The following is a 27,529-nucleotide window of genomic DNA, read 5'->3' as shown; positions in this document are numbered from 1 at the left end:
AAATTGCGCCATTTCTGAGAAGTAATAGTTATGGTTTACGTCAGTATCGTAGTGTAAGACCAGTGTTGTTCTGCGAAAAAGATCGTAACGTGTTTTCATTAATTCGACGAGATGGGATGAGGAAGGAGCGATAATCCACTTAAACAGCACTATAATCCTGTAATACATTAGCGGTTTAGAGAATCAAAGATTCAAGTTTTATGCTACCAGTGAAGGGCCACAAGGCAAACCAAACAAAGTTATTTCAAGCTGTTATGCAAGAAAATGCGAGGAAATGGCAAGCTCCTGGTAGATGAGCCCAGAAACAGGAACGGAAACGTTTTTGAAAGCACAAATAGCAGTGTCTGAGGTTCTTGGCCGACAACGCTTTAACAGCAGTATTTTGTTCTCTTTCGTACAAAGCGCGAGCTCTAAAGGCAGCCATTTTCAAAACAGGTGAAAGACTGATAGATAGGGATAGAGTTAAAGGAAGACTTAATGAAGATCACTTTCTGAAGACATTATCATATTTTTATAAGATTAAATTTGGAAATACAGTTAACAATAAAGATTAGCGAAAAAACTGAGCAACGACGTTTCGGTGTCATCCTGGCACCATTTTCAAGTTAAAAAATATTTGTGCGAAAAGTAAACTAATTTATACCAATGGTAGAGGTGCGAAATTGAATAAATTAAGATTAAGATAGCTGTTCAATGTTCATGTTCATTCCAATGAGGTGTCAAACACTGGTAATGAGTTCAGTGTCTGTTCAAAGCCTAAACAAATACTTTTGCGCGAATGGAGTCTGACTGTGTGTTAAGGCTCGGTTTCTTCTTGCGAATCCACAACATTTCGTGGATCAAGCAATCGAACTTTCCCTGACATTTCTTTAGGATCTTAAAGTTGTTAGTCAGGTCACCAACTGTATCAACTCGGTGTTCATTTTGAAGGTGTTTTCCGATGGCGGTAAATCGGTGTTCCTCAATGCGCTTGTAAAGATGACGGCTAGTGTAACCGACGTATTCTGCATCACACAGATCACATATATAGTTATAAACAACGCACTGTTGATTGATCAAAGGTGGTTTTGGCTCTTGTACTTTGAGATCATCGCCAATTTTACGGCTTCTGATCTTTTCTAACCTCAAGTACTCAGATTCTCTTGTGAACTCCACCATCACCCGTTTCGTTAATTCAGTGATGTCACCAGACACAAGATCGACGCCTCCAACAGAGAATATCTACCGCATTGTCCTGCCTTTTAAAGACCAGAAATCAGCGGACATAGTAAAGAAACATCTCTCGGACTTGAGTAATAAACTTGATCACAAACTACAGCCGGTGTTCAGAAGCCGTAAAATTGGCGATGATCTCAAAGTACAAGAGCCAAAACCACCTTTGATCAATCAACAGTGCGTTGTTTATAACTATATATGTGATCTGCGTGATGCAGAATACGTCGGTTACACTAGCCGTCATCTTTACAAGCGCATTGAGGAACACCGATTTACCGCCATCGGAAAACACCTTCAAAATGAACACCGAGTTGATACAGTTGGTGACCTGACTAACAACTTTAAGATCCTAAAGAAATGTCAGGGAAAGTTCGATTGCTTGATCCACGAAATGTTGTGGATTCGCAAGAAGAAACCGAGCCTTAACACACAGTCAGACTCCATTCGCGCAAAAGTATTTGTTTAGGCTTTGAACAGACACTGAACTCATTACCAGTGTTTGACACCTCATTGGAATGAACATGAACATTGAACAGCTATCTTAATCTTAATTTATTCAATTTCGCACCTCTACCATTGGTATAAATTAGTTTACTTTTCGCACAAATATTTTTTAACTTGAAAATGGTGCCAGGATGACACCGAAACGTCGTTGCTCAGTTTTTTCGCTAATCTTTATTGTTAACTGTATTATCATATTTCCCCCAAATAAGTTGTAGGTCTTTCTCATGCTTTCCTGTCTAAATCTTGACAAAATATCCACCAGCACGTAAAGAGTTTCTTCGCAAAACAATATTTCAAATGTGACTCTTTTTTTCTCCGAAATCGCGTGATTTTGCATACTTTTGTGACTCAGTTACCAAATTTGGACAAGGTGTAACGCAAGCCTTTCTTGCGTGATCCTTATAAAAATAAGTTTCCATGTGTGGAATTTAGTAAAGTTTAAGACAATCACAAAACTATATGTGTCACTTTGTTTTTCTTTAATTTTTTGTTGTAAAACGTCGATCCAGAACAGTTTTGTCCAGCGAGCTATCAATTGCAGTGGATGATGAAGTAAAAGCAAGATGTGCGTGGTTCAAACCACTCTTACCTTTCTCATGCCTTCCCCCATTTTTAAAGCTCCATACGTAGAACTAGTACCCAGTTTCTCTATTGCCAGCGCGCCCCACGTGGGGATGGAACCGGAACCCATAGTCGAAATTAGTCAAATGGACCACCCCCAGGGGACAAATTGTTGTTCAAAAGTGATTTAATGCCCCTATTGTCCCCTACCCTTTCCCGGGACCCAAAGGGTGGGGATTTCCATCATTGCACAAAAAAGCCAACAAAGTGCTTCAAAGGTGGCGTGTCCTTGCCTTTTATAGGATCGCTCCGTGTTTAAGCTCTCTATAAATATTCATTGCGCAAATTTTCCTTGGAACAAAAGTGTAAAGCATCCCCTTGGGAAGTAATATATCAAACACGAGAGGCCGTAGCAAATACCGAGAAATTATTTCTTAATTGAATGTTGATGAAATTAAACCCCAACGAGCAGCGGAGTATTTTTGACGAACTGAAATGTTTGACATATCTTCACAGTCGATACTAATTAAGACCAAAGAAAACAGCGGAAAAAAAAAATCGTCAAAATCTATACTAATTAAGTCGGATATCGAAACAACATCACGGTTATAACTCCCTTTGTTTAAACTTGATGAACTATTATGACAATTGGAGAATGACAAACATCATGTGAAAAATTGTGACATGCATCTATTTGCTGTGATCACGTTTCTTTTCTTTCGTGAAAAAAAAAAATGGTTTCTTTGTTTTTCGGATGTCAATGGTCATAGGCCGATTTTCAAAGCAGAAACGTCGTGGTACCATCAAACCATTTTCAAATACACGCTTAAGAGGCAATATGGTATGAAATGTCTAGACAAATGAAAAAACAAAGACATTTCTGTGTCAATGTACTTTGAAGTTGTTGTACTTTTTTCCTTCTTTTTTAGGGAACTCTTCAACGATCGCTATCTGTCAGTGGTGGGGTATCGCTTGGGGGTGAATGTAGTTCGAGCGAAGGAAGTTGTTACACAACTGATACTTCGGTATGATTGACAGTTATTTAGACACAAACAAACAGACAGAGTCAGCCAGTCAGTCAGTCAGTGAGTCAGTGAGTCAGTCAGTCAGTCAGTCAAAGTAGGTTGGTAAGTCAGCCATGCATTCGAGCAGTCAAGAAATCAGTCAGTCAACCAATTAGTCAGTCTGCGAAACAGTCAGACAGTCAGTAAGTCAGTTAGTACTTCAGTCAGTCAGTCAGTCAGTCAGTCGGTCAGTCAGTCAGTCAAATTCGGTTGGTGAGTCAGCTAAGAATTCAAGCAGTCAAGCAATCAGTCAGTCAATTAGTTAGTGAGCCTAACAGTCAGGCAGTCAGTCAGTCAGTGATTCAGCCAGTCCATCGGTCATTCAGCCGGTCAGTCTGTCAGAACGTGAGGGAATCAGTCAGTCAACCCACCGGTCAGGCAGGCAGGCAAGCGGATGGCCACTTAACAAATCTTTACTATTTCTGTCCGTCCGTCTTCCTTATGCGCGTCTGGCCGTAGTTCTTTTAGTCTTGACTTGATCGCTGTTTTCTAAGGTTCTCATCTCATTAACTTCCCATTAACATTTCAGATTAATCTTAGATCCGACTGGGGTACAACAAAACCAATATTGAAAACAGGAGCTAAAATAGATATTAAAGTAACGCCCAAGATTTCCGTGAAAGTGCCCACAACGCCTACAAGGTTCAAAAATGGAGCAAAGCGGCCGTCACTCATCCGTATACTGGATAAGCTAGGTAAGAAAAACAAATTCCAGCTGGAAGTTTTGAATTATAGTTAATTCTGCCCCGTCCTTTCGTTGGCCATGTATAGGCGAATGTCGTCAGATTTTCTTTACTTTGTCTACATGCCAATTCCACGTTACCTATTTATTCCGCTAGAGATTCTGAGTTAATTAATAGAAGCATTGTGGAAGTCAGTATTCCTTACCCCAAAAAGACAAAATAATGACAGCACTCTCGAGGCGAACGTTAACTCACTAACCACTAGGCCACTGCGCCTTTAAACGAAAAGAAAACTGGTAATCTTTAAACGCCACAGCAGACAACTGCCACATATATGCGCGAGGTAAAAGATTTATTATATGGCTTTCGAGAGAATTTTACTTGCGGGAAAAGGTGGGTAGTCCCGAACGGGCAAAATAGCTCCATCTTGCCTGCTGGGGTTGCTTCATCTTGCCCGTTCACGGAGTTATCCATATAATAAGTATCGTTGTTAAAAGATGGTGAAATGCTTTTTTTCTCTTTTTCAGTTTTAAAAGTGGCTGATGTATTGAAACTTTCATTATCACTGTATGCGACTTTGCCATTAAAAGCGGGTATATCAATGACTTACCCTTCCAGTCAGTGTCGGGGAGAAACACCGGCCGAAATTGAAGGCTCTTATGGAATTTCCGACCTGAGTTTTGGTTTCTCAGTTGGTTTTCTTGGGAAGCAATTGCAAAAGTCCCTTAGTACTGGATTTTCTCTAATGAAATCGACTAGGTAAGATCAATGGCGTCTTGTTGAGCAAAATTCATCGTAGCAATATCTTTTTCATCAGATCTGTGGAGGCGCTTGTTTAAAAACTAAGGTAATTTCCTTTCCGACGCCCTAGTCCTACATTCAGACGAAAAATGCGTCTGAAGACTCCTCTGCAAAGACATCTGTTAAGCCATCATGATTAAGCTTCAAAACAGGAAACCATTATGAGTAGATGATCATAGATGTGAGAATTTAGCATTGGCACATCCCGGGAGTGGCGATTCGTCCATTGTTTCCAGAAATAACTAGAATTTAGAACTGCTGGGTTTTTGTGGAGGAGAAAATCCGGTAAACCCGGTGAAAAATCTTCGACAATTTATGGTATAGAGTTTTATGAAGTAACGTCAACAAACTGTCAAATTGAAAATGAAATTTAGGCCTCGCGGTTTGATAAATAGTTACCAACGCCCGTCTTTGACTGGTCAACAATGATCCAAACCAGCAAAAATGAATACGTTTTGCTTGAAAGAACTTACATTTTGTTTCTGGTGTAGTCTTGGATATGATGCGTTGTTGTCTTCTTAAAAATCTCGCTGGCATTGTAAATTTTAAGAGCTCGCAATTATTTGATTTTGAAAGAAACTTACTAATGTCGCACATACCTATGGAATTTCAGGGATTGTATCTGTCCAATTTCCAGTGTTAAGGTAAGCTAACAAAAAAAGTAACACTTAATTTGACTACGAAGTTTTAAGTGGAGCAATTTAAAGATGGACGACATATTACTGAACTTGGTCTCACTACAATTGCAAAGTCCAAAGTCCTTATGTAACGGACTGGGCAAAAAATATCTGCGACATTACTTAACATATCAATTCGATGTTGCCGTACGTGCGTTCAGTAGTAGATCACAGATGGCGTCAAAATACGTGGTGGGAACAAAAAGGTGGCACGCCAGGCGACAGCAGAGTGTGTCACTGATTGGTACTTTTTGACGTCTCCTTTGATATGTTACTGAACAGAAGCACGTTTACATGGAATCTATTTAACAATTAGATTATGAACTCGAGATTTCTATGAGGTGAAAATAAATCATAAAAATCGAGAGTGAATAATCTAATTGTTTTAGTAGAATTCTAACTGAAATTTCCTTCAAGTAACGATTCCAATTATTTCGAGTTCTTAGTATTAAACTTCAGGCTTTAGAAAATTCGCGCGGACTGAATTGGCAATTGGACATTTGCTATTGTGTAAGCACGCTTATCAGTTTCTTTCAAAAATTTCTAGCTTTTTTTAATTCAAGAAACCGTAAATGCCCTTCTCTTAGTCTACTCAGGAATTTGATTACCCATTTGTTTCTAAATGTTCTTTCAAAACTTCGGAGAAACGAGGAAACGTTGCAATTTTGTCGACCACGCCAAGCCACTCCACTCCAATGGCTGATAGTGTGCAGTGGATCAGCCAATCAGGTTACAGCATTTGCATTAGTATACTAGTAGCATTCAACTAATATTTTTTAGTCTAAATTTACTAGCGTTCTGTCACGAATGCCGTTCTCTGATTGGCTACGCCACTCACTATCTGTTCCGTTGTAGATAGTGAGTAGCGCAGCAGTGGGCAGTTGTGTACAAAATGAAGGCCGCTTCTTTGCGTTTTCAAGGTATCTGTAAAGAGGATTTAGATAAAATTTTGAACGACTAGTAGATTTGTACTAAAACAATTAGATTATTCACTCTCGATTTTTAGCGTGATAGAAATCTCGAGCTCATAGTCTAATTGTTAAATGTAATTAAGAAACCAAAAAAATGTTAATGACGTCATCTATGTTTGCGTCTCTCCTCTAATAGATCATAAATAATGACCAATTAAAATTCGTGAATAGTTTGACTTATTATATAAATTACCATAGCAAAGACAGATATTGGTGAGCCAGTTTATAAAACTTCAGTTAGTGAACGATATTTTCTTAAGCCCCATATCAGGGATCTGCATGCAGTTAAGTGTTTTGCATTTTGCTTTGGATAGATATGTGTCGGATCCTCCTCAAAGCCACCAGCTCCGAAGCCCCCTGTAGAAAAATCTCCGAAACCTCCTGACAAGAAGCAGCGGAAGAAGACTGCAAATGAGTATGTGTCTTGGCTCATTATTTCGTAACCCCAGGCAGGCCACAGAGAGAAGACTAGGGAAAGGAGGTGGTAGGGGTGGAATCAGAGTTCAGATTTTCAGATTAATCGTTAATGAAAAATATAAATATAAATATAATGGTTTCCATAACGGGCACATTTTCCAAATATTGTATTTCCCTTTATTCACAATCAGAGTTTCAACTTAGAGTAATAACTTGCGTTAATTTTTTTATACTTTGGAGTCACGTTTAGGTAATCTCTAATGTGAAAAAAGTAGACAATAAGAGTGGCGGAGTACTGAAACATGTCGGCTGTTTGAAATATCAGAAAAAAAATTATAACCTTTTGTGAAATGTAATATCTAAGGAATAGCAGCGTATATTTATATTCCCGTGCTAAATATTGTGTAAACTCGTGGTGAGACCAAATAGTCAGGCTTTTTTTTTTTGCTAGAAGGATTGTGCTATGAATTATTTGTCGTTTCAGAAGAAGGGTTTCACGGTTCGGCGCATGTCTCTAAATCAAAATACTTTTGTTCGCCTCTTATCAATATTATCGCTTTAGTAATCATATGCTATGGCTAGTCGTCGTGGGAGAATGACGGCTGACCAAAATTCTCGGAAGATTTCGGTGGATTTCATAGACGTTGTCGGCTGTTGAAGTTTAGTTTTGACCGGTACGATTTAATATACGGTTGATGATTTTGCGGCTATTTGCATGCGAAATTAGGTAATTAACTTGCCTACGATTGGTTTATAAATATAGGTAATCATACACGGTTTTTCTCGTTTAATTTGGAATTAATTTGCACTTGTGAGTTTTTCAAAAAGCTGAAATTGCACTCGCGAAGTGCCTCGTGCAACTTCAGCCTTTTGAAGAACTCACAAGTGCAAATTAATTGCAAATTGAACGAGAAAAACCGTATGATTACTTATGAATGATATAAACATGAAAAACTTCGCGTGGAAGTGCCGGAAGATCTTTCTTGAAGGCTTTTTTTTTTTTTTTCCTGTTCGGGAAAACTTTTTTCAATGTTTCCGCACAAAATTCAAGTCATCATTTTACGGGATATCATTGGCTTAGAAAATTTTCTATTGTCTTACAGCCAATCAAAATTCAGAATTACGATGTGTAATTTGCACTGGTGTTACACTTGAACTGCGCTGCTCTCAGCCAATTAATATCGAGCAATTTTTTTTCATGTATATTATTAACAATGAAAACATGGCTTGTGCCAAAAAGCGTGCACGGCCGAATAAATAATATAGACATGCCCTGAACCGCGAAACCCTCCCTTTGAACCAACTGATAACCTTGTTTTCGAAGGAAATTATGAAGTTAGAATCGCGGAATGGTTAGTGAAGTTTTCTTCCAGAAGGCAACGAGAACAATGGATCAGCACCTTCATAATGCACCTTTGTGCAGCGTGAAACACCCAATTTCCGAAGTTTTGTTTCCGGGAGCACATAGCCCTACTACGGCTATTTTTTTGTATTTCTATTTGAAATTGAACACATTCTTAACATATTCAGCAAGAACAAGTTTGAATTTTTTTTTTTTTACAAATTTATACCGTGTATTTATAAATTTTTATCTTGTTTTTTAAATTATCATGTTATCTTGTATTTTTTTGTTTTTTTGATTATTATATTTTTTAGTCCAGGGCCCCTCTGGATATCAGCCTCGCTACTGAATTAGCCACCCTGGCTAAATAAAGATTACTTACTTAATTTATCTAGACACACTGAATAGATCTAGATAACCGCGAAATTGTGAGGTAAAATATGAATATATTTCTAATAGTCGCTCTCCTCGCCTTCGTTATCTGCGTAAGGTCCCTAGTCCGGATTACATGTAATAACATAGAAATATTGCTCATCAGGTTTTGGGGCAACCCCAATTGATGCGGTTAGCTTGATTTCCATACATAGACATTTGGGGGAGATAAATGCTGTTTCCGAGGAATCTTCGATTTAGGACAGAATTTTAGTACATCTTTGATGATCGGTTTGTTCAACTGTATGTATTTTTCTATTAAGTTTGGTGTTGATAGTGCGACAATCTCAATTAAAAACCACTCTATGATACTCTTTATTATTTTTGTCTGTTCAAAGTCCTAGTCAGGGAAAGAACCCGGGACTTGAATGTGGATGTGGAACCTGTGTTGGAAGAAGAATGGGACCTAATTGCACGCAACCTGATATGTACCCCAATCAGGGTATGTAGAAAAACAAACTATGTTCAGAATATCTGCCCTTAGATTATGGACATACACTTCCTTGCTGTTAGAAAATTCGATGCTAAGATTTAAGGATGAGTCCTATCTTTTCAAGCTTTAATTCACTGAACCTTTCAAAAACATGCGACCTCTGCATACTCAAGAAACAGTGGCGTTATTTTGCTGCCGTCCTCTTGAAACAGATATTCACTAAAAACAGGCTCAAAAGGTCACATTTGTGGGTTTTATTGCTAGATTTCGGCCCATTTTTAGTGCGAAGTCCATTGGACGGAGGACTATTGGGGTTGGAATATTGTGAACGAAATGCTGGTGCCTGATCGAAAACGTGGCCTTCATTTGTCAATAGTTTCGTCAGCTGGACACAACATCATAATATAGACATTTTAAAAGAGGAAAACAGCAATCTGTTAAACTCTTTATTGTTAATAATAACTCCGTTAACTTCGTGTAGGGGTAGTTCAGGACGCATATGAACTCCCTTGCAGGGTAGGTGAGGCAAGTGGCCCTTTTCAGCTGACTTTTGCGTTCTCAACAGATGGACAACAACACGCATTTGGATAGCACAAATATACTTTTGGAAAACGCTCATATCCACTATTTTCATAAACACGATCTTTATGGCGTTCACCTATTTATTAAATGAAGTTTCCTGACTTTGCACTTTCCGTTCGGAACCGCTCGTTCATGTTTGTTGTTTTCAGGGAACGTTTGTTAATTGTCGTCGTAGTTACGATTTACGACAACCCAAAATACAATCGTTTGCACACTGTCGTCATTTGACTAGAACTACCAGAATTCCATTCGTTTTTTTCGTTATAATTTAAATTTTGAAGTCCCAGCCGGGTTTAAATAACAATAGCCCTGGTTTGGCATAAGAAAAAGAAAAAATGAAGGATTCTGGTAGTTACAGTCAAAATGGATGCCATTATGCAAATCATCTATTCGAGGAATTATGTGGTTGAATAATGTCACTGCCATGTTTTTGAACTTCTGAGATCGTGTGTAAGTGACAGGTGTAGTAAATATCTGAAATTTGAAATTAGATTCCGCAGAAATGCTAATGGATTTTACTGACAGACAAAATGTATTTAACTTGTGTCACATAAATGTACCGTTTGGAAGAGTAGTACTGTGATCCCTTTAATTTGACAGAGTGCTCGGGGAATGGAAAACCTGTCATAGCCCCGCGGTGTGGAGCAGAATGTGAGTGTTTCGGAGGATGGGAAGGTGAATATTGTGAAAGAATATCTGCAAATGGCGGAGGTGACCCGCATCTGGAGACCTTAGATGGTAAGAAGGACCGTTTTTGTTCAGCGATCGATCGATCGATCAATCAATCAATCAATCAATCAAACAATCAATCGATCGATGGATCGATCTATCCATTAATCGACTGGTCAGTCAGTCAGTCAGTCAGTCAGTCAGTCAGTAAATCACTCAATCAGTAAAGCAAGCAAGAAAGCATACATCCAGCCCACCTTCGGACGACGAGCTAAACCACACAAATTAACAAACCAAGCAGCTAAGCTAGCAAGCTAGCAAACAACCTAGCAAGCAAGCAAGCAAGGAATCAATTGCTCCATGGATCAGACAATCAATCAATCAATCAATCAGTCAAACAAATAATCAATCAATCATCAGACAAGGAAACAAGTAAAGCACTGGGAGCAAACAAAATTTCCCAGTTGATTAACAAGTTAAAAAAATTGAAGAACAGAATCTACCAGAATTGATCGTGGTATGAAGTATTTGCAAATAACTTTCAAAAGTAAACGACCCTTAGATGTACAATAGAAACATTACAAGTTATATTACTGTTAAAACAAAAAAAGTAATGCATCAAGCTTGAGTTTTTTTTTTTGTTTGTTTTTGTTTTTATTTTCTGTCCTTCCAGGAGTAAAATTCGATTTTTTCGGAATTGGAGAATTCTGGGGATGTAAAAGTGTCCAAAACGACTTTGGGCTTCAATTTCGTTTTTATTATTATGAAAGAGCGTCGCTTATTGGAGGAGTTGCACTTAAAGCTGGGAAGAGCATAGTGACAGTTATGACGGAAAAGACTGAAAACGCACAAGATACGCCCATCCTCAGGTGTGTTTCATTAAATACGCATGCTGCTAATGTTACATCGTTCCACGAGTCTTGTTTGTTTTCCTGTTACTTATTTTATTTATTTATTTATTTATTTATTTTGTTGCACAATTTATTGAGGTTTTACTTCCGTGGCGACACGAGTTTCACGGAAGTAGTACTGGAGAGGTTCGACTATAAATTTACCGTACTTTTCGTGTTAAAGTCGCGTTTTTGATGTAAGCGAAATTTAGTTGTCCTTCGTTTGCAGGATACATTTAACACACCGAGTTCTTTAATTTTCTTCTGCTCGGACTATGCCTAACGTGTATTGTTACAGTTTGAAAACTTACATTCCCACTATCCTTCTAGCGTGCGCTTTTACGGACAGATTTTTAATCAATCTAGGTAACATTTATTTTCTTGCATTCATATCCAAGGTTTGGAGCTACAATTCCAGTGACAGTATTACTTCTGTCCTTTTTTTCCAACAGAATCGATGGAATGTCAATAAATATCACTAGCAACTCTTCAAAACCTATCGATATCAACAATGGAACAGTTTTGTTAGATCGTCAGAGGCGCTTTACGTTTGAAGCTGAAGAGAACAGTGTTGCGCTGATTTCACTGCAGTACGATTCAGGCGAGTATGCAATATGCTGCTGTTTCGAGAAATATTTTCGAAACAAGGCGCAAAATTAAGTGTACGTGACAAACCCGAAAGTTAGTATGGGTAGAAGTAGCTAGCTGCGGCACACGCTGAATACTTCATCAGTTATAACAACATGGCAAACGTTTAACGTCATTTCTTTATCTTCAGACCTTTAGAAGCAAGGTTCTTTTCCCCACATTGACCTTTGGAAGTTTTTTTAAACCAAAATTAATGTAACATCAAAATGAGAAAAAAAAAAAAAAAAAAAAAGAAAAAAAGGAAACCGAAAAACGGTCTTACAAGTTTTGACATCTAATTAATCCTTGCTGAAATACAAATAATTTGTAGATCTCGTCTACACCAATATGCAAAATTCTAATGACTACCCAGACCGCCATTTGGACTTCACGAGTAGGCTTGACGCTTTCACCCGACAACCCCTCTAGAAACAGGTGTATACAACTCATGGTTCACTGATTGCTTTACATGCAAATAATCAAAGATTTTCCCTGGTCAATCGAATCATTTCGATCATAAATTATACCAGTGTTACTTCATTACTTTACATCAACTTGTGGCTAAATCAAAACAGACTCTTATACTCTGGCTCCGTTGTATTTTAACCTTAGCAAAAGTGCAAGAAAACAAGGGACCCGCTTAGAGCTTGAGTTGGAAGAGACAAAATGCGTTGGTTGAGCAAGTATTCTTCCATCAAAAAGAATAACACAGGAGCACTATGAGCGAGATTCCGAGTCGAGCAGTTTGCGGAAAATATCGGCAGCTCAAATAGGGCGGATTATATTCTTATCATTACTTGTGAACTGTCAGTAGTCAAGTTAAATTGATCAACAAGAAAATTACGTTTTATCTACCTGAAATGTTAAACTGAAATGCCAAGAAGAGAGTCAACTAATGAATTGTTCGGTGAATGCTGTATGTCTGTCTCATCCTTTTAGTTCCTAGACCGTAAGATTATACGCTAAAGCTTTCTTTAAACGAAATGACATATTGTTTAGTCCTCCTTTGTTTCGCTACGAGCTTGATCAAGTTTGTCTATGATTTGATCGCGATTTCTCTTGCCTATCGTTAATAGGAGTCACTGTGACTATTGACGTTCGACACAGCCATGTGATGAAGAGGCAGTACTTGAATGTTCTCTATTCACCCACTGCTGCGTACAAAGGTCATACTGAGGGACTGTGTGGCTTCATGGACAACAATGCAACAAATGACTTTATGGGACCAGATGGAAATCTTTACAACGACGCTGTACAGTTTGCAGAATCATGTAAGTAGTAATGTTAAAGCAATAAATCGGTGATAAACCGACAAATGATCGGAAAATTCATTGAATCTCTGCGTAGAGGTGAATTGCACTTCGATAATTACCTCCGAGTTAACCAATCAGAGCGCGTGAAAATCACCATTCACTCGTGTGGTACATACTAAACGGTAATATAGCATGGAAAGGCAATATATATCGACCTTATTTATACTACGTTCTGACCAGTATAACTCACTCCTACTGTCTAGGGAGAATTACGGCATGCCATAATGGATCAGGGAAACGTGAATCTTGGTCCTGGAACTCTTCAAACTTTTACCACGAAGACGTCATGGACCTGACATATACGGATCCATCGTATCTTCCTGTTTATTCATTGGACGGGATTCCGAATTCTCTGTTAGAGGTAAGAACGTTTGTTAATGCTGTTAAACACCCGAGATCATTGGCAACCGTACCCAGGGTTTACGTAACTAACTTCTTTTTTCCCTAACCTAGATTCTCAAACGTTGCGTAGGGCTATGCTAACGGGGAGCGGGCTAGGAAAATCCATTGATAAGTGATGAACATGTGTTTTACAGTCTGTACATAGCCTCATGAAAATCGACTACTCAACCAATCAGAACGCGCCTTTAGTTATCGTCGATCCAGTCGTAAAAACAAACTGTGTGTGTTCCATTTTGGAGTCGTAGAAGACTTGTGGCTCTTAAATATTGCCACTAATTTCTGCATATTTTTTGTTTGTTTTGCTATGTTTCGCACAGGTAGCGACAAGCATGTGCAAATCTCTGAACATTTCCGACAACGATTTACATAGCTGTATATTTGACGTCGCTATAACTAACGATACAACATTTACTGATCAAGAAACCTTCAAGCGAGGTAAAGTTTTGTGAATTCAATGCTTTCGCGCTTTAACTTTTGTTGAAACTATTCTTCAATGTTTCTCTATTTGGAATGATCTATTAATTTAAGAGGAGTTTTCATTATCAGTAGTAGTCAGGTGGCTCTATTTCTGGGGAAAAAATGATAGACAACAATAAACAAGCATAAAATATCGAGAAATAATTTCCGAAAAAGACTTGTTTTGTGAACCCTCTGAAATTCTGCATGACAAAGGTCAGATTTAAATGATTACTTCCCACACTAGGAGATCGTAAATATTTTTATTACTTTACTTTCATATTTATCTTGATATCTGCTTCTAACAGATGATGATGCCGGAAGAGAAAGCATGCAAGCTATTTAGTCAAGAAACGTAAAAGATGTTGAACAATCGATGATAATCCAGCTGAATCTTTTCGCTATTTAGATTGTCCAGGACAATGTTCAGGTAAAGGCAGATGTGTCAACGGAACCTGCAGATGCATCGAGGGATGGACAGGAGAAAGTTGTGATAAAGGTATTAATTGTTCTTTTTTTTTTTTTTTAATATAACAGTGATGAGGGTTTAAACGGAGGTGCAAGTAAAACCCGTCCACTCCCGGTTGTTGAATATTAAAAGCTTTCGGTGTCATGCGGTTAAGGTCTAAAGACAATGGAGTTTGATTGACCATCTCCCTCCACACCCACGGGTGCATCCCTTACCACCACCCCCTCCATTACCAAATCGATGCTGGGATTGAAAGATGAAAGCTCCATTCATAGGGCATTATAATGTTGGAGACATGAAAACGCAATCACTCGTGTAATTTGTGACCATTTCCATGGCTTCTACTTGTCATATGGCCGAGGCCACTTATGATTCACTTGTTACTATACATGTATGCTCTAGTTCTCCACAGAACGTTTAAAAACAGTAGAAACAACTCCTATACGGGTAATTAATAAAATCATCAATTTGGAGCCAGTCCGTTATCTTAGTCTCGCCACGTCAGTTGAATCTGTTGCTTATGTTCTCATCAAATATTGTTCTTTGTCTTTGTCTTTGGTAGGTTCTTGTCTAAACTGTTCCACCACTCATGGAAAATGCGTAAAAGGATTCTGTGTATGTGAATTGGGATGGGAAGGTCGAAGTTGCGAGCTAAGAGGTTAGAAATTCCACACCTTCCTTGTTTCGTAATATTTTAGCCCAGGACTGTTTAACTTTTAATCTTATAATACTGTTTTCTTCTAACGTAGTTCTTGAAGAAAGAAAACAAACAGAGGCAAAAATAAAAAATAAAAAAGCAAACAAATAAACAATCAAACATCAACTTTTTGTGCCAACCGAGACTACTTGGACATTTTCTATATATGACGCCCGTCTGGCTTAGTAGCACCAACAAAAGAATTGTTTATGCGTGCATCAATTTAAGTGTGATTTCTTTTCTTATAGACCGTAAGCTTTGGGTAGATAAGAGGATTAATATACATCCCGGAGAAATATATTAATGGTTTGGGCACTATATGCCAGATTATGCTGCATTATGGCAAAACTGGCACTCAAAAAATTATCTCCCGTTAATCTACTGTTAATTCCACTCCACCATTGTTGTAATAGATTACCATTTGCATTAGCTTTTTCCTATTTTCACAGCTGCGTGCCACAATGTCAACAACTGTACAAGTCCTATCCATGGTGTGTGTAAGGCGACGGACGTTTGTCAGTGCAGTCCCGGATACATAGGTTAGTTATTGGCGACAGTCACAGTAATCTATACTGTAATCGTTCATTGGTTCTGATGCTTCATTACGGTTTTTCTATTGCTACCGACTCGCTGGATGAGAAACTAGTCCATTAGAACTTACCCCCTCTCCCCCTAATTCCCTCCTTCTTTCCAACATGTTGTTAGTATACCCTAGCTCTGTACTCGTCTGCTCTCCCGGGTGGAAAGAGGCGCTGCGTGAGGATTTTAATGAAATCTGTATACCATTACAACATCACAACATGCTACCTTCTCGATACCTATTCATTCATAATAAAGATTCAGCAAGTTATAAATGGTATTATTATTATCCGTAGGTCAAGATTGTAGTGTTATTCCAACATGTTTCAATGTATCAAACTGTACTGGCAATGGACTCTGCGTGGATTATGATGTTTGCAAGTGCAACGTAGGCTGGACTGGAACCAATTGTACGCAGTACTCATGCGAAAACTTGGATTATTGCTCAGGTAATATTGCTTAAAGCTTTGTTTCATTAAACCTTTGTTTCAACCATGCGGTTCATGCTCAATCAGTTGTCATTTACTTTCTTCCTTTCGTTAGGCAAGGTTTTTCCTCGTGTAAGTAATGTTCTAACGCTTTTAATCATGTTTCTTCAAGACCACGGACGCTGCGTGGCACTCGACGAATGCGCCTGTGACTATGGCTGGACTGGAGCGAGCTGCGCGCTTCCTGACTGTACAGCTGTCAATCAGTGTTCCGGGAAAGGAGAGTGTGTTGCAAGCAACTTGTGTCGCTGTTACACGGGATTTTTAGGTGCAAGCTGCAGTGTGGTGGCTGACTGCAGTGAGTTTGCAAACTGTAGTGGCCGTGGTGTTTGTGTTTCAAGGGCGTTACTCAACGTGTCGTGCAGGTAATAAAACAAATATACTTACAATTATTAATGGCAAAGCCAGTGATGGCATTTTGCTTTGTTTACAGACGAATCGAAGGGTTTCCAAGGTAGGAAATCTTTTCTTTCTTGCCAAAACAATAATTTGAAACCCCCAATGATTTGTTTGATTTAGCAAGCGTACATTTAGTACATGGCCTCTAAATCACAATACGAGACAACTTGCAAGTCAAATAGAGCTTGATGGATTTAGGACTGGAGGCACATTTCTCCCTCTCTCATTGCTGAAAAGTGTATTAAAGTTGCCCCGTTTTTTCACCCTTTTCTGCAGCAACAAAGAGCCCACTTCATTACTTCTCCTGTTACTTGACATAGGCTCCCCCCTCCTCTTGTGCTCTTTGCAATTTTGAACACTTCTGGACCTAGTGAGAGACTACTAATGAATTGAAAAATAATCAAGACTTTATTAATTGAAACGCGGATTTTTAGATTACGTAAGAAGAATGTGGTAGCTTATTAAAAATCCAAGTGGGTGTATTTTGTTTGCAGTTGTTACACGGGTTTCACTGGAGCTAACTGTAGTCAACCTACTTGCACAACTGTGAACAATTGTTCCAATCATGGAGCATGCATTGAGGCAGAACTCTGTAAATGCGACATGGGGTACAATGGCACAGACTGCAGCAACTTCTCGTGTGAAGCTGTTAATTCATGTTCTGGTAATCATTTCTTTTGTTTGTTTAATTCAAATGAGTATCTGGATCAGGATGCTAGAATTTCAGCTAGTTATCGGTTAAAATTAAGCACAGAACCTCTTTTTCATGAAAACGGACTTCAGTGTTCAAGTTAAAGAATTTCAGTGAAAACCCATGTGGTATAACCACAAAAAACCGAATTCAGAATTTTGGGTTAAATTTCTGGCTATGAGTTTTTCAGCCCACTTCTCGGGGATCAGTAAATTTTACAGAACGCCGAGCGTAGCTATCAGCAAAAGAAACCTACGTTATTTCTTAGCTGACAGTCAAAATTCTGACCAATTCTTAGTTATCAGGTAAACCCTATCGAGGCCCTCCAGAATTGTTTCAATCATTTTTTTTTTACCTTTTCCAACATCCTATCCATTCTGTAATTGGCCATGATCTATATCTTGGAGAGTTCCTCTTTTTGATACAAGCAATGGTACTTCATTCTGAGATTTCCTTTGTTTTCTTTATCGTTATTCAACAATTCGTTCTAGGGAAGTGTTTGTTTCTAATTACTGACGTGGTCATCAACTCAGAAAGAATACGAGGGACCTCCAAATATTGGGCAGTTTAAACATACTGCAAAGCCAATTCGTGATTCTTGTGAGAATGAATTGTGCACCATTCACATTGTCGTCGTTGGCTCTTTCGTCGATTCTGTAAATTCCTCATAAGCTGCACAGCCGGCAACTGTTAAGCATTGTAATATTGTTTTACAGGGAACGGAGAATGTGTTGGATATGACTTATGTCGCTGTAATAACTCCTGGTCAGGTCGTGCATGTAGCATTCCAGATTGCAGTTCTGTGAATAACTGTTCTGCTCAAGGAGACTGTATTCTACCAGATACTTGTGCCTGTTATCCAGAGTTTGACGGTAAATACTGCGATCAGAAGGCAAAACCAAACACCAACTCGCCCAGCTTCGACCAAATATTTTATAACACTACCATCATTGAAAACTCGCCTGTTGGAACAATGATTCTGCGAGTACATGCCAATGATACCGATACGGGAAGAAATGGCCAAGTGTTTTATACGGTAGTTAGTGACAAAGAGGTTGGAAATAGTCTTGCCATTGGCGTTACATCTGGGAAACTTTACATCAGGTCGATGCTAGATTTAGAGACCATTAAGTCACCGTCGTTTAATGTGGCCGTTGTAGCCGCAGACGATGGCTTCCCACAAAAATCGGGAGTCACCATCGTCCAGATAACAGTGGTGGACCAAAACGACAACTGTCCGACGTTTATCAAACCATCTGGAAATGTGCAACTTGAGTTCTCGGTGCTTAATCCAGGTGACACCCTGACTAAGATTTCTGCCGTTGACTTGGACAGTGGAATAAACGGCGACATAACTTATGGCATGTCCAAATCTGCTGCGTTCTCCATTGATCCAAAAACTGGTGTTATCACCGTTACGTCGAATTTGACGACAGGACTATATCATTTGACTGTTACTGCCAGTGATAATGGAGACGTTTCCTGCAAGACGGAGGCAAGTTTAACTGTTATAATCAACGGCTTTCCTACAAAAGAGCCTTTAACATCAACTTGCAGCTCTTCTACTCAGAAGATGCCTGAGACGTTGACCTCTCCGCGTGATACCCAGAATACATTTATGTCCACAGAACCCACTGAGCCGACAGAACCCACTGAGCCGACAGAACCCACAGGTAATCATTTCTGTAATAAAACACTCATAATATAACGTACTTTCTGATTGGTCGTAGGTCTTTTGCCCTGGATGATGCCATGTAAAAAAAACAAAACAAAACAAAACAAAACATGGCCATGGCGTACCATACAATTTTGTTGACTCTGTTTTTTAATTGGTGTAGGCGCCAGAATCTGTTTCATAACTTCGTGTTTAGTGTTAAGTTTTCGCTTAATTAGTTTCCTTTTTTGTGGCCTTTTTTGCATGTTATGTTCATTTGCATACTCTATATATGTTCAGTTCGCGCGTAATTTATTTAGTTAGTAGCGGTTTGAGCTTCTGTATATGCCTTGTTTTGGAATTGCTCCAGTTTACAGTTCGTCTCTGGTTTGGGGATTCGTCACATCCGCCTTGTAAGTTTCCTCGTCTATTTCGCATTGCCGTTTTTCTGCATTCTTCATGTTCTGTCGCTGTTTGTCAATTATTTCAGTTACAGTGTTCAATCTTCGTATTAAGTGGAATTGAATTTGTATGGCAAGATTTGGATCCATGTGATTAGCGTGTTCGACAACAATTGAAGAATCAAATTTTTCTTTTATAACTGTTCTGAAAGTTTGTGGCCTTTTGAAAGTTTAGCCAAACCCGGGCTGCATGCTAAATGTTTCATCAGTTCGGTTGTGGAATTTGTTTGTTTGTCTGTTTGTTTTCTACGTTAATTGAATCTCATACAAGCTTAGGAATTTGTCCCTTTCAAGTACTGGTTATCTTCTTTCTTTATTTTCTTGTCTTTCTCTGTTATTTAATTCCACATTTAGTCCAAGTTACGAGCACAGCGCCTGGTGGCGAAGTAACTGCAGCGCCACAGAACAGCCCCAATTATGTCATAATTGGTGCCTCTGCTGCTGGAGGAGTGTTGATGCTTGTAATCATTGCAGTTGTAATAAGAAAGTGTCTGTGTAAAACTAGGACATCTCCAGCCAAGCAACCCAGAAATACTGGAAATGTAAATGACTGTCTTGAAGTTGATCTTGAGTTATCCGACATGCCTAGGGTGATATGAGAACTGGCTTGTTGTGGTTCTCTATAACAGTCAGAGACATTATATCTTTCTTGTAATAGAGATTAAGAACAGTACAAGATCAGTGGCGGATCCAGACCTTGAGCTAAAGAGGGGGGGGGGGGGGAGGGGACGGGGGCGGTTTTGTTTTGCTTGCCCTCCCTGCTTTTCTTCCCTCTGTGGTTTCTTCTTTTTTCGCCCAAAATAAGGGCGCGGGGGGGGGGGGGGGTGGGAGCCTTCCCTAGATCCGCCATTGGCGCTGTAAAAGCAATAAAAGTAGTAGTAGCCGAGCAGTTGCTTTAGCGTCAGCTTCTTTAGTAGCTTTAACAGTAGCTTTAGCAGAAGCAGAGGAAGAAGCCAAAACAGTTGCTGTTATTAGTAACACTAGCATTAGTTATCAGTAGAAGCAGTAGTGGCAGTAACAGCGTAGTTACAGTAACAGTGGGAGTAATAGTGACAGTACCAGTAGACGTAACAGCAGTATAGTAATAGTCGGTAGCGGTAACGTATGTTGTAACAGTATTGGTATCAGCAGCACTACTAGTACCAGCAGCAAAAGCATCGGCAGTAGTTGTAGCAGTAGCAGTAGTAGTAGCAGTACCACTACCACTACCACTACCACTACCACTACCACTACCACTACCACTACCACTACCAGTACCAGTACCAGTACCACTACCAGTACCACTACCACTACCAGTAGCAGCAGCAGTAGCAGCAGCAGTAGCAGCAGCAGTAGCAGCAGCAGTAGCAGTAGCAGTAGCAGTAGCAGTAGCAGTAGCAGTAGCAGTAGCAGTAGCAGTAGCAGTAGCAGTAGCGGTAGCGGTAGCGGTAGCAGTAGCAGTAGCAGTAGCAGTAGCAGTACCAGTTGCAGTACCAGTAGCAGTACCAGTAGACGTAACAGCAGTATAGTAATAGTCGGTAGCGACAACGTAAGTTGTAACAGTATTGGTATCAGCAGTACTACTAGTGTCAACAGCAAAAGCATCGGCAGTAGTTGTAGCAGTAGCAGTGGCAGTGGCAGTGGCAGTGGCAGTGGCAGTGGCAGTAGCAGCAGATACTACACAGCAGTAGCAGCAGTAGTTCTAGCGCTGTAGTTGCTGTTCCTGTTGTTGGTTACCAAAACACTCAACCAAATATACGCTAACTAGTAATAGTGAACGTTTCATCTGGAGCTTATATAATACAAGATTTCAAATCAAGGGAAAGAGATGTAAACCGAGATTTATAAAACTACCATAGAGAGTGTGAATAAAATCAATATCACCCTTACTTTGTTTCATCATAACATTGTCAAGGTAGTTTACGGATCCACTCGGCTATCGCCTCATGGATCCACAGCTACTTCACCCATACACTTGTTAAACTGTTGCGTCTGAGAAGTTAAGTGGGCATTCTTGAATGGGCCCTGCAAATGCACCCTTAGTGGGTATGCAGGGTCCCCATAGATGCACAGAGGCTGCCCAGCTGGCGAGATATCATTCTGCTGCAGTTCCCTCAAGAGACCAGACTCTGTCAACATACCTGCATCATGTTTTCTTCCTTCTTCACTATGGTGATCAACATGGAAGACAAAATGTTTTTACGTAATAGACTAATACATTTTCTCAAAGGGAGGGAAGGAGCACTGGGTGTGTTCATAGACCCATAAAGCATTGACATACTGGGGAGGTAATCAGAAAACAATATTTGATCCCCCTACTTTTAATATCCGCTATAACTATAGTCAGGTTGTTACCTTACTTTCTTACCGACTGGGCCACACATTTTATCAATAAGGCCATTTGGCCGTGCAATGGATTGGAACTTGATGCCATGGACCTTCTTATGGCCATTGTACATCACTCTTTGTCGTTCACCGGGTTTAGAAACCGGTCTTACAGTGCCGTCTATGAATCCGAAGCAGTTATCTAAGGCTGCTGCTTTTGCTGAAATTGCATCTGCGTACATTTGCAACGCAGCGGGGTTCAGGATATCGTTATTACAGTTAGTTATCTTGTGATGGTGAGTATTGTATATGTAGTCTATAACCTCGTTGGTAATCATGCCCAGGACCGGAACTGGTCTACCGACACGATGAATAAGATCTGAGTATATTCAAGGATAAGCAAGCCTTTTCAGAAGCAGCAGAGTCCTTCCGTTCCAGTGAAAACCGATCTCTGATTGCACTTCATTAGAGGGGAATCTGTAACACCTCTTCTAGTCGCAGAATGAGTCGCTTCTCAAAACCTAGTTCGGCAATACACTCGGCTTCGTCCATATCGTCGAGGTTGAACCGGTCATATGCATCATAGGGAAAGTCAAGGTTTTCTGAAGTGTTAAGAGTGCCTGCCTGTAAAAATCAGAAATTCTTAATTTCGCGGCAAGGGTCGAAAATTCGATTTCGCTCGTATTCCTTTGGTAGATAGGCTAGGGCATGACAAAAACTACTGGATAGTTTTTTTGGCAAAATATCCTTTCATTTCAAAGAAATATGCAAATTACCAAATTCCGTTAAAATCGTCATTTGACGCACCATTTTATTAAACAAGTTTGAGAGCCTCACATGCAAAACCATATCATTCTTCCGTCTTTAAAACATTCAAATATTTTTGTGCAATGTTTAATTGTGTACTGGGTTGATTTTAGGGAATGTTGTGGTTTTTGTTGGGTGCAAAATAATTAAATTTCGAAGACATGTATTTCATTACCTTAAAAGTTCTTCAAAAAAATAATTGATTTTCACCATGTGCGAAACCTTCAAATGGATTAAGCTTCTGGTGGTTAAATCGCAGAAGGATGGTCTACAGATTACTGTAAAAATTTCTTTGGGCAAATGATTGTGAGCGGCGCGAGAGCTTTTCAAAGTACGTTAAAAATGTAGATATTGACCATTCGTCGTCAAATTTCAGTTTACGGATTAGACATATATTTTAGCACGCGCCACATGTCTTGAGCTATATTAAGTTGAAATAGACGCAGAGCTGATAATTTCGAAATGTTCTAACCTTATTTGCTGTAAAAGGCAGGTCCAAAAGCCGATTTGACGTGTTTCTGTCACCCTTCGTCGCACATAAAGCAGAAGTTTGCTTTTGTTTCAACCACCAGAAGCTTAATCCATTTGAAGGTTTCGCACATGGTGAAAATCAATTATTTTTTTGAAGAACTTTTAAGGTAATGAAATGCATGTCTTCGAAATTTAATTATTTTGCACCCAACAAAAACCGCAACATTCCCTAAAATTAACCCAGTACACAATTAAACATTGCACAAAAATATTTGAGTGTTTTAAAGACGGAAGAATGATATGGTTTTGCATGCGAGGCTCTCAAACTTGTTTAATAAAATGGTGCGTCAAATGACGATTTTAACGGAATTTGGTAATTTGCATATTTCTTTGAAATGAAAGGATATTTTGCCAAAAAAACTATCCAGTAGTTTTTGTCATGCCCTAGCCTATCTACCGTAAAAATATGAGCGAAATCGAATTTTCGACCCTTTCCGAGTTATTTTCCATATATATGGACAGGAACTCTCAAGCTCATTCAAGACCACAAATTCCATGTCATCCAACCATCCTTCACAGTGCACGAACAGTAAGGTTTCTCGGGTAGCCCTAAGAGACGCCATACTTAAATGGAGAAGCAAAGACCTCTGAAAAAAAAAAAAAAAAAAAAAAAAAAAGTGTCGTCTTCAAGTTTGCTTAGCGTTGTTTTTCCCGCCAAAAGACGTCGAACTCGACTCAATCTCCATCGTACGCAGAGGGCGTCCACTGGGCCGCCGTCGTGAGTTGCCTAAAGTCTATTGTGGGAGGTGACTGGAATATTACCCTGCAAGTTATGGGTAAAAAGAAGGTGGTATTCCTTGGAGACTAGATTTATATCGTGACAAACTCGTATCGATAATGGATGACATTGGCTTAATTGATGTTGTTGGGAAGCTGAATCCAAATGGAAGAAGCTATTCTTACGATTCTAAATCATTGAAAGTCAGTTCCAAGATTGACCTCATTTTAGTATCAATTGCGAAATGGGTTGTCAAATCCAATAACTAAGTTTTCAACGCTCCGGACCATAAAGCTATTTCACATGACCTTAAAATTCTTATTGAAAAGCGAGGTCCCGAGCTATGAAAATTTTAAAACTCCTTATTGAAAGACAACGAATATGTCGAGCTCATATGGCAAATTACCCGGCTATACGTGAGAAGTATTTAAGATTGAAAGAGGATAGGTTAAAATGGGAATTACTTAAGCTGGAAATAAGAATTCTTAATATTTCATATAGAAAATACAAAGGAAAACAATCTAGAAATCGGGTAGAGGAGCTCCAAGATCGTTTGGAGGCTTTAAAAGTGACAACTAGCAGCAATACTGAAGAGCAATTAAACGCTGAAGTTGCAGAATGAAGACAGAACTTTTAACGTATCCACGAAACCAAAGGAAGAGGTGCTAATCATCGATCCAAAGTTAGGTGGGTTGACCAAGGTAAAAATCCTATCAAAGTGGTTCTCGAATTAATCTAGAGAAAAGAAACTACAATCGTCAAGACAAAGCAATACAAGGAATCAGAATTTTCAATATGGAAGCAAAGATAACTCAATTTCCTGAGAACACATCGTTAATATTCTGTTGAAAAAGCAGTCCAGTTGTTAGATTACTTCAGGAATTTCTCTGGTTTGCGTTTAAGGTCATTCCTCACATTTGAATCGCGCATCCTTACCGCGCATAATTTATGGCGTCATTAGCGCGCGCTCGTGCACGCGCATATTGAAAACATGACGGATTTGCCTTGATATTGAGTTCTGTCTGTTGAAAAATGGCTCTAGCTCACCAACGAGCACGGGCACCCCAATTTTTTTTTTCCAGTCATTGTAATCAACTAATCATAAGCTTTGCGTGAGAAATGACTGATCTAATTTCTATTGCTGAAAACTGAATAAATAAGAAAAATAGCAGATACACTGTGGTCTTTTCTATTTTGCAGTTTAGTGACCACGTCAAGAAATTTGGTTCAAATTTTTAATCAAGGATTCAGCCTTCTGTCTGAATCAAACTTAAAATGTTTATTTGTGTTCGACACAATGTATTGACTATAGTTTAATGCGTGTTCTTATGAGTCTGGGCTCACAAAGATTTTACAATTACTGGTAATGCGTTCTTATAATAAGCATTACATAATGCCAAAAAGGGGGCATTTTTAATGCCTCACTGCTCCTTAATGAGCATGGGCACCCCCCTTTTTTATTTCAAAATTGAAGTTATCATCTGACAATACGGGGGACCTACGGGGGACGCGCTTTTTCATCTTGTGCGCCAGCACTGTGGAATAGCCTCCCACTTGATGTGAGAAGTGCCCCATCGGTGGATACGTTTAAAACTAAGCTTAAAACGTTTTTGTTTAATAATGATCTTTAGTATTTCTAATAATGAATTTTAGTATCTTATGATGAATTTTAGTATTTAATGAATTTTAGTATTTTATCATCCATTGTAATTTAATATATTTTCCTTATATTGGTTTTGTCATCGTTTTTCTCATTTTCATTCTGTAAGAGCATTGAGATTTTTTAATGTAATACGCTAGAAATAAATTATTATTATTATAATTATTATTATATTCTGTGGACAAAGTTGGAGCAAAAATCTATTGCCACTTTTATTTCAGAGGGAATTACCTTAAATACTACTAAAACCTAATGCTTGGCTCTTGGCGTCATAGAGAAAATAAACCATTCCGGTTTAAATGGCCGAAAGTTCCGATTCCAGCATTAGGTATTTTTATACCATATGATAAAACGCAAAATAAAAATCAAAAAAAAAAAAAAAAATTCTTGCTAAAGTCGACAAATTAGACTTCTAACTAGAGGTTTGGTGCTCTCGGAATGTTCCAATACTAAGATAATCTCTTACAAAAAAATGCCTCGGTATCACGCAGTTCGTTTTCTCCATGTCAAATTTAGAAGCCCCTAAAAGCTGTATTCCAACTATTATTAAATCGTTATGCCCCATTATTTTTTACAAGGCCTGTCCAACTCTCCCTCGTTGCGTTGGTTAAGCTTCGTTTGCTGGGAAACTAAATGACGTGACACACTCTGGCATATTTTGGCCAGACAAGTGGCCGTTTATTATTGGTAACACATCTAACAAAAAACGAACAGTGTTTAAATCTGCACGACACGACACTGCTCCCAGCAAAGGTGGGGGGATACCCGAACATCTGCGACTAGTCTCGTAGAAGAGGGCAATCGGGTGGGTGGGAAACGTTTGCTTCGAATGAGGGTGCCGGACAAAAGAGGACAAGAACCTGTTCTGCATGAGGTTAAAAGGCGGTTTTCTGTTAGGTGCCGAATTGCGATCACCTGACCAAAGCCGGGACAGATTTATTACTAATAACTAGGTAATTTAATAAGGAGCCTAAAAGCATTTGTTTGGTAAATAAATATCCTATTCGTCAGTTCATTTAAAAAAAACAAAAAAGAAAGAAAGAGAAAAGACAAGACTAAGCGTAAAGTGTTGTATCAAAATTGTGATAAAGGAGGATTGCGTTTTCTTTTTGATGTAACTAAACTTACTGAATGGTTAACAGCAAATAAACTCACTCTTAATAAGTCAGACTGAATTTATGTTGATTGGCTCAAGGCAAAGGTTAAATACTTTCAAGAGAAATATTTTTAATAGACTCCCGTCTTTTACTATTCTCATTCATGTTTATGCCGCGGAATTCCAGAATGTGTGGGTTATGTAACCCTGTTTGTTGAGTGTTAGTTACGTGATAAAGTGATGAATTACCACGTGCAATGTCTCCTTATTTAAAGATCCGTCTTCTCAGATCTGGGGCATTTTGAAAGAGATACGCAAGCCGGTAAGTCTGGAAGGATTTTCGACCCACCCCTTCCCCTTCGACGACGTGATACACAACCAGTGCTTTCGCATCCAGCCGCTCATTACCTTCAGCCACAGTCTTTTCCCTTAACTCAACCACGCCAGACAATGAGTGGCATAATTAATGAATGAAAATGGTACACGAAACTGACCATTGTTTCTACGCGTATTTGTCACGCGTAGACCTCGCGCGATTTACACAGTGTGTGGAGCAGAAATTCTCCTCTTCCATCGCATCGTCGCGCATTTAGCGCTGTGCCACACTCGCATATTCGGTCTCGTCATCCTTTAGATCCTTAGCAGGAGCAAGTGTTAGCCTTCCCTAACACGCCACGCGAGTGTTTCACGCTTGCACCTCAATCGATTTAGACAGTGTAAGGGGTGAAAATTCTCGCCCATATCATTTCTCCTTGTTCCTTTGCATCCTCGCCGTTTAGCAATGTGGCATAGTCGCGTTCTCGGTCTAGGGATACTTGAGCTCCTTAAAAGGAGACAGTCCCTCTTCCAGGTCTCCGCGCGGTAGTTGTTAACTCTCCCTATATCATTTCTCTCTATTTCTTTGCATCCTCTTGCGTTGATCGATGTGTAACAGTC

At 39.2% G+C, this 27,529-nt stretch overlaps 1 protein-coding gene across 5 annotated transcripts in view; it reads left to right on the top strand.

Annotated features, from left to right (window-relative positions):
• LOC110041515 (uncharacterized) overlaps window positions 1-21,345 on the top strand; it is a 98,891-nt gene extending 77,546 nt beyond the window's left edge. For all 5 annotated transcript variants that reach the window (XM_089280833.1, XM_089280836.1, XM_089280834.1 and 2 more), the window contains 20 exons: window positions 3,210-3,305; window positions 3,874-4,039; window positions 4,555-4,786; window positions 5,442-5,472; window positions 6,791-6,891; window positions 9,006-9,109; window positions 10,283-10,420; window positions 11,025-11,220; window positions 11,694-11,842; window positions 12,945-13,139; window positions 13,385-13,542; window positions 13,901-14,018; window positions 14,449-14,538; window positions 15,071-15,166; window positions 15,655-15,744; window positions 16,081-16,233; window positions 16,385-16,637; window positions 17,166-17,335; window positions 18,079-19,035; window positions 19,832-21,345. In XM_089280833.1, the coding sequence (XP_089136959.1) occupies window positions 3,210-3,305; window positions 3,874-4,039; window positions 4,555-4,786; window positions 5,442-5,472; window positions 6,791-6,891; window positions 9,006-9,109; window positions 10,283-10,420; window positions 11,025-11,220; window positions 11,694-11,842; window positions 12,945-13,139; window positions 13,385-13,542; window positions 13,901-14,018; window positions 14,449-14,538; window positions 15,071-15,166; window positions 15,655-15,744; window positions 16,081-16,233; window positions 16,385-16,637; window positions 17,166-17,335; window positions 18,079-19,035; window positions 19,832-20,076 (3,738 nt within the window). In that variant the 3' untranslated portion in view covers window positions 20,077-21,345. The remainder of the gene's footprint in view (window positions 1-3,209; window positions 3,306-3,873; window positions 4,040-4,554; window positions 4,787-5,441; window positions 5,473-6,790; window positions 6,892-9,005; window positions 9,110-10,282; window positions 10,421-11,024; window positions 11,221-11,693; window positions 11,843-12,944; window positions 13,140-13,384; window positions 13,543-13,900; window positions 14,019-14,448; window positions 14,539-15,070; window positions 15,167-15,654; window positions 15,745-16,080; window positions 16,234-16,384; window positions 16,638-17,165; window positions 17,336-18,078; window positions 19,036-19,831) is intronic.
• Window positions 21,346-27,529: the final 6,184 nt, after the last annotated feature.

Source organism: Orbicella faveolata, unplaced genomic scaffold (genome assembly GCF_042242905.1).
Source record: "Orbicella faveolata isolate gen_17 unplaced genomic scaffold, um_ofav_v1 contig_48, whole genome shotgun sequence".
Taxonomy (NCBI): domain Eukaryota; kingdom Metazoa; phylum Cnidaria; class Anthozoa; order Scleractinia; family Merulinidae; genus Orbicella; species Orbicella faveolata.
This window is presented reverse-complemented; position numbering and strand designations above follow the sequence as displayed.